Source organism: Anneissia japonica, unplaced genomic scaffold, assembly GCF_011630105.1.
Source record: "Anneissia japonica isolate Jap-2015-1 unplaced genomic scaffold, ASM1163010v1 scaffold211_len1577895_cov191, whole genome shotgun sequence".
In the NCBI taxonomy this organism is placed as follows: Eukaryota; Metazoa; Echinodermata; class Crinoidea; order Comatulida; family Comatulidae; genus Anneissia; species Anneissia japonica.
In genome coordinates, this window is record NW_022711099.1 from 1,096,252 (window position 1) to 1,106,541 (window position 10,290).

The following is a 10,290-nucleotide window of genomic DNA, read 5'->3' on the forward strand; positions in this document are numbered from 1 at the left end:
AAGTTGTATGTTGTCATGGCGAGATAGATTATCTTGACAAGTCGACATAGTAAAAATTGTATGTTGTCATGGCGAGATAGATTATCTTGGCAAGTCGACATAGTAAAAGTTGTATGTTGTCATGGCGAGATAGATTATCTTGACAAGTCGGCATAATACAAATTGTAATACTCCTTGATACGCCATGGCAAGCAAGCCAAGAAATTGGAAAATTAAAATAAAGAAATAGACATTAAACGTTTTAAATCAATGACACCTGAATTGTTTCGACCTTACATATACAGTATTAATATCCTCTATTGTAAACAATGTTAAATCTTTAATTTAATTTTTAGGTTTTTCTTCAGATTTAGTAGCAGACAGAATTGGAAACTTAATTCAATCTAATACCATATTATTTAAATAAACACCCTGCTTTGAATAAGCACCCCCTCGAATAAACTCCTCTTCTAGAGAATAATTTGGAATAAACGGCTCCCTTTAATAAACGCCCCAAGGCATTTACTTTTTCCTTAAATAAACGTCTTTATGATCATGCACATTTGAATTATGTTGTAATTCCACATTTACAGCAAAATTAAGGGGCGTTTATTCCAAAAAATACGGTATCTCCCGTGAGGGATTTAATCAAGTTAATGGTATGCAATATTTGCTAATTCAATAGAAGAGGTTACTATCTAATTATATTTTACAATCATAACAAAAAAAATTAGGTTAAATTTAATAATTTAATTTAATTTAATTTTCGTGTATTTTAAAATTTAATCAGATATTTTATATAAAAATACACTTCATGAGGTTATATATTTGTAGATCTTGTTGATAAAAAAATATAATTATTTCCAATGTTTATAGAAAGCTCCAATAACTGAATTATTGAAAAGCTGATGGACTTCATTTAACTTCATAAATGAATGATTGGTACACAGTTTAACTGGATACATTGAAAATGAGCTGGCAATGGCTGGCATATGATGTCTGTCTGTCTGTCTATCTATCTATCTATTCATCTATTTATTTATTTATTTATTCAACTCAACATACACTTTTGTTTCAGCGGCAGACAATAATTTGGTGCGTTCAATGTATAAAATGAGAGAAACAAAAACTACTAAAACAAGTATACAATAGTATAAAGTACTGCATAGAGGTTTCAATCCACTTTTAAGTACAGCTGTACTGTAGTAATACCAATTTAAAAACATAAGGATTATTACATCATTAAAATACATGAGGTAGAGGCATGTAAAAATAATGACCTCTCTTTCCACAAATTTTTTACTAAATACATTCTCATTGTCAAGGATAAAACATATCTTTTCTGTAATATTTAAAGAGTTAAATTTATACCATTATTATAGTCATAGTTGACTATTGTGTGCATAATATATCAAATTTAAATCTTGAACATGTAACTTAATTGTAACAGTGTATATAAATATATAATTACAGTATAACTATATAATTTGAAAAGGTTGATATCCTGATTTATAGAGCTTTTTATCTTTGGTTTTTTTGGTCTCTAATTGTATTCTCTTTTTTATCCTTTTCCATCTATTCAATAGCCTGTGCTCTATTTTACATAATATTTTGCAGTACCATATATAGAAGGCTTGATTTGCATTAATCATGTTTTATCATTTTTTATATACAACATACGAATTCTTACATTTTCTATCAGAGAACAAAAAGCAGAGGCCTCAAAGACCCTTTGTACACAAATATCCCATATACATAGAAAAAATCCTATAACTAATATTGCACAGATCAAAGACTTTGCACAGATGATGTCTGTAATTGAAGTGAGCTGGAGGACAGCAAGTAGAAGTGCGAAGCAAGTTGCCAGGCCAGCAGAAACTAGCCTCTTCTGTTGGACTGCATTGTACGCTGAGACAAACTCATCTTTTACATCTTCTAACAAACTCGGCAAATCAGCAGATAAACTTGGTGGTTCAGTATCTAAAGTATAATGACTAATAATTAATTTCTAATAAAAAGTTCCATAATATAAGTTTTTTTAATTATCATTTACATAACCTGCATAACCATGTCATTTATTGTATCTCATTTTTCATTTCATTTCATTAATTTCTATCAACAAGTACATATACAAAATACAATATACAGTACATTAAAACAGTAAAACAAACACAAAGAGGAAAACTGGGTCATAAAAACATTAAAAGAGAGAGGAAAACCAAAAACCGAACTGAATCTACTATCAAGTGGTTTCCCATAAAAAAAATGATACAATAAATATAATATTGTAAAACCTCGAAATGAAGCCCATCTCGACTGTATGTGAATTTCAGAAAACAAAATAAATGAAAAACAAGCTTGGTCCAAAGGCCTAGTTGTGCTCCCATACATTGAAGGCCTTTTCAGAATGCATGTTTAGAGTGTGTAAAAGACATGGTTTTTCGACAGCGATGAAACCTCATTGCACCATCCGCAACTTACTCGTTCATCCGAAGAACAAACTTTCCCCTCAACAAAAATTAGATGTAGTGTATGAAATCCCTTGTGCAGACTGTCCTAGATCATACGTAGGTGATACGGGTTGTCCCTTTGGCATCCACAGTGAAGAACATAAAAACACGACATACTCGGCAATCATCCTCTTCAGAACAATATAAATCTGCTTTAACAGAACACGTTTCTTTTACAAATCAGTTGTTGATAGAGAATCGGACAAAATCACGAGGTGGCTCAAGGAGCCCATCTGGATACGTAGAAGGAGGGGGAGACATACTCATCAAGGACGAGGGGCCTACAAACTGAATAACATCTTCGACCAACTCATCGCACCCTCAACAGCATATTCTTCAAATAACCATAAGAAGAAGGGTATGAGTTGCCAGTCTGATGAAGTGTTGTGGTGAAACGTCACTGATATATGTGAGTACAATCAACAATATTTTTTCGGAATTGAACAAATGAACGTAGTTCAATTTTGTGAACATTCCAAATGACAATTTTCAAACATTTTCAAAGCTTGGTTTATACAGTAGTTTAGGTGATTTAATGCCATTTAAATACACTTCATGATACAGATTGATGTTACAGTGGCCTTATTTATTATTTAATAGTACAAATTCACAAAATTTACAGCATTCATTTTGAAAAGAAGCCCCCACTTTACTTTGCAAAAGTAGCCTCGAAAAGAAGCCCATCCAAAATCCCAGGGCTTTAATTTGAGGTTTTACGGTACACAAATACCTTTAAATATCCATAATAAAATATATTAATAATAATGACTAAAAATATAATTTTCAATAATAATAATGATAATAATAATAATAAAATACAATAATCTATATAATCCTTTTATTTAGAATCAATAATAATAATAAATAAATAATAATGATAGTAGAATAAACAACAATAACAATAATATATTAACAATTATGATAGCAAAAAATAGCAGCAATTATGTAATGTAATACTATTTATAAAATATTTTTTAATATCTGGCCATTACACATATGTAAGTGGCACAGGCACTTTTATATATATTAATATCTAACCAGTTCTAACCAGTTAAATCAAATCTGACCTTTGCAATACTGTATTTCCAAGGTGGCTGACAGGGCTTCGTGATCAGATGGACTGAGCGCTGAACCCGGTATCTTTCGCATCACCAAACGAGCATCTGTGCACTGCACCTTGTAACTATGGCAACCATTGTACATGATGTAATCAATGCGCATTCCATCTTGAAACTTTTCATAAACTCGTTTATTGAGATGTGTGTAATAATTGCAATCTCTTTCGCAAGTTTCACCACTACCATCCTTGAATAGATAAAAGAAGCCTGTTGAGAGCACACTTAAACTAGAAAGTGAAATAATCATGTCCACCTCTGGTGGACAATTGCCTTGCTCAAGGAAACAAGCAAAATGTACATCAAGGGACTGAAACCCCGACCTCGATGTTGGGAAGCCAAACATTTCCCGCTGCGCCAAACTATATTATTAGTACTAACAACCCTGGCAATGATTCACTTTAGTTACTCATTTGGAAAACAAGTACAATAATAATACAACAACAATAATATCAGCAGCACAAGAATATAAATGATAACAATACTAATAAAATAGATATTTATAAAACACCACCATGTAAAACTGATAATAGCATATAATACAACAAAACCCTAAAATATTTTCTATAATTATTCCTAGATGTCCGCACAAACAAATCACCACCTTGCTTAGTTTACCACTAGCTTTTAAACACAATTACAACAAATACAGATCTTTTGGACTTTTCTGAAATGAACTTACATCAGAATTTGGCCTTTCATCCCACACATCTTTCAGACCGGCATTGGCCATCAAAACTTTCTTTGGCAATGAGAAAGGCTCAGAGTTGAAATCTCCCAACAATATATTGACATCCGCCGATGATCCAACTTGCCTTACTATGTTACTGATCTCATAACATTGTGCCAAGCGATGTGAAAACAGTGGGTCTACAAGATGTGAAGGAGTATGGATAGCACACACCTGAAAAAAAAAAGCATTCTGCAAACTTTTAGCCCGACGATCCGGTTAGGAAATTCCAACTTGATTTGCGATCCACTGACCCCTTATCCACTGATACATAAGACAGGAAGAGCTAGGCCTATATCATGCTTACGATATGCAACACATGTTTCATTTGTTAAATTTATATAGTGATATATACCAAAGTCTGAAAACAAATTACGTTATGTTATTGTTTTATTGCTGATTTTTTTTTTTTTTTTTTTTTTTTACTGTTGTATGTTTTTTTGTTCAAATTATTCGAAATAAAAAAAAATACTCAAAATTTAAAAAAAGTCTCAAAGCGCTCGAAGTGTGGACTAGCTCATACAGTAAATTGTTTCCCCACTAAGGGTCTCTGAGTTATCAGGTAAACCGATACCACAACAGAGGCTGTAATGTCCAGTACACCGGGTTACCCCCTGGGCCATGGCCCAAATTGTGTACATTTGGCCTATGGTTTATAGTCCTTATCTGAGAAGACTTGTCCCACCAACCCGACCATAGTTATGCCCTTCGAACCAGCGCCGATATTATGGCCATAGGTTGCAGCGCTCCTGCCTTAACCACTAGGCCATTTGACATTTTAGTGTACTTTTCCTTCCCTTGTCTTTCTATATTTGTTTTTCAACCTAATATGTCTCATTAAATTTTAAATAAATATAGACTTTATACAGTCAAGTTTAACACTGAATATTATTATGAAATGACAAATGTTTCCATGTACTGTAAATAATTGTCATGGTTAGTGACAGAACAGAACTACCAGTAACTGATTTTTGATGCTTTCTCTCAAGTTTGTGACTACCAAAATATTTTGGCGACACGCTGCTGTGCGACGACACACAGTTTGCGGAACATAGGCATAGTATACTTACAGTATAGACACTGAAATCTATCGATACAGAGTAGACATAATAAATGCTCTTACATGAGTGGCAAAAATGTTGATTACAATGCCTTGGTGTTGGATTTTGACCAAGCCTAGCAGTTTCCTAGCATACCAATCTAGCTGATGCACTCTGTATGGAGATGAGTTGATAGAGTAATGGAAGGTGGCTGAATCAATGATTGGACAATTAGAGAATATGCAAACACCACTTCTAACTCCGCTGGATGGGTAAACACAAAATGGAAACAAAAAAACAAAGACGTATTATTAAAAAGCACTAATGCATAATGAATAAATATAATATAAACAAATGAATAAATGACTTATAATAATCAATAATATTAGTATGATATTTAAAAAAATAAATTTGTTATGTGGTAAGATTATGATTGTTATGACGGTATAATTTCAATCAAGAATAAATGGAATTAATGATCGGAACTTTTGACGTGTGTAGATGAATAATTTTATAGAGAATTACTCTTCCAGCTAAATTTATTTTTCAGGGGCCCTCTACAAGATAGAACAATAAATTAGTTAAACAAAAATAAAATATAACTTAATTATATCAAAAACTCATGTTAATTTTCTATCTAAAAATGGTAATTTGTATGGGATAATTATATGAATTAACACAAAATGGAATGCAAGACATTTTCACTAAACAAAATATAACCAAATGAATAGCTGATTTAAAATAACTGAATAGTAGTATCATATTTGAAAGTAGGTAATGTAAAAAAAAATCAAGAAGAGCATACTGACTTCTTGCACTAACCAATACTCTACATTAAAAAAGTTTAAAGCACATCTGACCACCAATTCAGCTGCATACAGGGTGTTTCCGGGACTAGCTTAAGATTGAGAAATAGGGCACCTACTTTACTTAAATTGGACTTATTTAATTTTTTGTCTAGATTATCTACACAGTTTATAAAAATAATAAACCAGGCACTTCATAAAGTACAAACCTCTGCCCTATGCGTAAATGCAGGATAATACTGATCCTCCATGACCTTCACATATGACCTTTTCACCAAAAAATTTAATCACCAATATGTACAGCTTCACATAATTTTATGATCCATTCATTAGCTTTTGCATAATCCTGTTTGTGCTTGCATGTTCATATTTTAATACATGTGGGGGATGGAGACAATATCCATGAAAGGTGGGGAACAGACAATATCCCCAATGAACAGGGGAGGAGGATTTGATGTCCCTGACTTGAGCATAAGTGTGTGGGGCCAGGCGCTGTTCAGGTTTCAAGTCCTAGGAAGACCCAACAATCTAGGGATTTGAAAGGGTTATATCGATCTTAAAGTCTGTAAAAATTTCATAAGAATTTCTGGCTACCCTGCAGCCTTCTACTGGTGCCACCACCACTGGACACAGTACAGAAATGAACTGTCAATTGAATACTTACCTGTAAAAATAGTGTTGGAAAGGATGTGATTGTGCCAGATGTTTACATATCAACTCGTAATCTGATGAATGAATGACCTTTCAAGACAAAAGAAATAAATGATTTTTTCCTTCAATATTCATTTCATTTTCACTTTATTTTGGAATACCTCCATATAATAATTATACAACAAAAAATGCAAACACCACTTCTAATTCTACTATATGGGTAAACATAAAATGGAAACAAAAACAAAGACGTATTACTAAAAGCACTGTGATACTAATATAAACAAATGAATAATTGATTTATAATAATCAATAATATTAGTACGATATTTAAAAAATGTATTTATGTGGTAAGATTATGATAGTTATGACGATATAATTTTAATACGAATGCATTTATTACTTGAGTGCAAGCAATATTTTTCTGTTTTTCAATTTCGTTATTCATCCTTTTTAGACATTTGTTCCTAAACAGCAAACTGTTGACATTTAGGTGAAAATCTCACTGCACCATTCAATGGAGAATGCAATGGCAGGACGCCCGTGCAATGGATCATTTTTAAAGACGATCCCTTGAGACTGCCACCGATAATGAGCACCGGGCGTCACATACTTTAACGCTCACAGGGAGCGGAGTTGGATTCGTCGGTCTACGGTCGTACAACCATAGACCGACGGACAAATTTAATTTACAGGAAACAACTATGAGACTTTATTGGTTTGTTTGAATTCATTTAAAATCAAATTTACAAGGACAACAACATTCACTTTCTAATGAAATGATAATTTATACCTTATTGGTAACATACTATATTGTATACTGAATTGGAAAGAGTAAACTTTACCTCTTGTAAAGCAACAACATCATATTCCCCTTTTGATAATTCTTCTGCAATATACTTAAATCGAATACGTCTATCCCTGGTAACAAAAGGTACGCCCCTGCCAAGAGAAAGAATAAAAAATAGGCATTTTAAATATTAAATCAACCTTGATCATGCTCAATACATTTATTTCATTTCAAATATTAATATTGCAAATTGGATTCTTTTACAATTGAACAATCATCTTTCACAGCAAAAAAAACCCAACTCGCAAAATAAACTAATGAATTTTTACAAATGAACACCCAATTTTCAAATTGTACGAATTTGTCAAATGAAAAACATACTTAATATCAAATGAATACATTTGTTAGTAGTAAAGATTAAATGCAAACTAATGACATTGAATGAGTGTTTCAGGCTGAGTGGCTGAGGAGTAGCCTAAGCCTTAACATCGGCGCTGGTTCGAGCTGCTCCTAACCCAGGGTTTGCTTGGTACAATGAAGTCTTTTCGGATAAAGACTCACAACAGGAAGACCAGTGTTACACATCTGTTGTATGTGCACTTTAAGGAACCCATTGAATTTTTCAGAAGAGTAGGGGTTACCCCAATGCTGTGGTTCACTTCAGCGTCTGTTGTGGAATGATGTGAACTAGAATAGCTTTCCAGTGAAGATAATTCAAGGGGGGGCCCAGCCGGCCTGCCTCCTCCTCGTTAAAATTATAAAAAAATTAGATACCGAAGAAAAGAAAATTATATTTAACGTCGGAGAGTGCCATTTCCAGCCATTTACAGGTACCATAAGCATACATTTTCTAACCTCAGCCCATGGTGGGGCTGAGGTAATATTGACACCATACGTGAAAGTCTCCAGGCCTCAACTATTTTGGATTTCTGGATCCAGAAAAATACAATACTGTACAGGCACATTAATAATTAGGCTGTCCTTATGTAATTGAAGGTATGTCTTCTACTTAAGTTTTGTTCATTTGAGAACAAATTTATAAAAATAAATGTAAATTTCTAAAATTTTTTTTTAAGATGCATTATACAAAAGCCTCTCAAAATGGAAGGGTGACAAGACAGATGAAACTAGGTTTCGGAAAAATTTTTTCTGGTCACCCCTCCTGCAAATGTCTGGATCCACCCTGCTATTTTTGTAATTCAGTATTTATCTATTTTCCAAAATCACAAAAGTATTATAGCCCTACAAAACAATGGAAAAAAACCTGCAAGAAAAAAGAGCTAAAAAAGTGTAGAATAGGAGTTTACTTTTGGGGCCAAGTCGACTTGTGGCCAAGATTTTTTTTCTCTTTTTTGGTAAAGCCACATTTATTCAGAATATTATTGAAATATAAAATACTGTACATTCACATACAAAATAGTTAACTTCCCTAATTGGACTAGCCTAACTCACATAATTTCTAAGTCGATCTTATTGCGGTATGAAACAATTTTTCAATGCCATTTTATATTCGGCTAAAGGTAGATTCACACCGAATTTGGTTTGTACAGTATGGCTAACGGAACGAAAAAAGAAAATCTAATCAGTGGTAAGAATAGAGGCATGTACTAGACGCGCATCGAAAACGTTCTACAAATTTCGGTTCGGGTGTGAATAAAAGGTAGATTTACACTGATAGAATTTGGTTTGTATAGCTAACGAAACGGGAAAAGAAAATTGAATCAGTGGTAAAGAATAGAAGCGCGTACTAAGACATGTACCGTAAACATTCTTTGAACCAAATTCGGATTCGGTGTGAATCTACTTAGGCAGGTTCAACTGCAAAATATACTGTAGGCCTACATGAACATTTGATTTGATTTTCAAAATAATGAATCAGTATTTCTTAATTTTTACAAGCAATATATTTTCATATCAAACTTCTGGGGGTTTTTTTTTTCTCTTTCCTGGCAAAGCCACATTAATCCACAATATTATTAAAATAAATATATGTAACAGTAACGTAGCCGAGTTGTTGATGTGGGCCGCGTTGACCTGTTCCCCATAGGCCTTTTTCACGAATCGGTAGACATCTTGAAGTGATGACAAACATTGCGAATCAGCGGTGCGTAACCAACAGAAATAAGGTAAGCTTTTGGGCGGATTTTTTGACATCATGTTATTTAAAAATCATAACTCTATAACGGGGCGTCGTATCAAAAAAAAATTTCCAGCAAAATGTTCTTAAAAGACTAGTCTACACCACTATATGACTAAAAAAAAATTGAAAAATTTTTTTGACCTCTGAAATCAAGATTGAAAAATAAAAGCCTATCTCAGTAGTGTATTAAAATAGGTATATGCATTACAGTGCTGTAGTACTAGTAATACTCTGAACTAGCATTGTTTTAGTTACCATATGAGAGTTTCCTGTGTTAAAAACATGATTTACTATACTATACCTCTTTATAAAACATAACTTGTACTTTGTAATAAAAGAAATATGTATATTATCGCTACTTGGAATAGTAACAACACGAAAGTCCTATGCTACTGCACTGTAATGCATTGGCCTATTTTAATACACTACTAAGATAGGCTTTTCTTTTTCAATCTTGATTTCAGAGGTCAAAAAAATTTTTCAATTTTTTTTCAATCATATAGTGGTGTAGACTAGTCTTTTAAGAACA

General features: G+C 32.9%; 1 protein-coding gene across 2 annotated transcripts; it reads right to left on the bottom strand.

Moving 5' to 3' along the window:
• Positions 1-41: 41 nt before the first annotated feature.
• LOC117107304 (sphingomyelin phosphodiesterase 2-like) lies at positions 42-7,816 on the bottom strand. Of its 2 annotated transcripts, XM_033248948.1 has the most exons (6): positions 7,677-7,816; positions 6,845-6,921; positions 5,458-5,638; positions 4,287-4,508; positions 3,557-3,794; positions 42-1,959 (listed from the first exon to the last, which is right to left on the bottom strand). In XM_033248948.1, exons 4-6 carry the CDS (start codon positions 4,335-4,337, stop codon positions 1,628-1,630), a joined length of 621 nt encoding a protein of 206 aa, XP_033104839.1. In that variant the 5' UTR covers positions 4,338-4,508; positions 5,458-5,638; positions 6,845-6,921; positions 7,677-7,816; the 3' UTR covers positions 42-1,627. The 2 variants fall into 2 exon arrangements, with proteins under 2 accessions (XP_033104839.1, XP_033104840.1); XM_033248949.1 differs by lacking the exon at positions 5,458-5,638.
• Positions 7,817-10,290: the final 2,474 nt, after the last annotated feature.

Coding starts and splice junctions, on each gene's coding strand:
- LOC117107304 (XM_033248949.1), bottom strand. CDS start 4,337: ATGGCCAATGCCGGTCTGAAAGATGTGTGGGATGAAAGGCCAAATTCT. Junction 3,795..4,286: donor ATGAAAGGCCAAATTCTGAT/GTAAGTTCATTT, acceptor TATCTATTCAAG/GATGGTAGTGGTGAAACTTG. Junction 1,960..3,556: donor GGAAATACAGTATTGCAAAG/GTCAGATTTGAT, acceptor ATTATACTTTAG/ATACTGAACCACCAAGTTTA.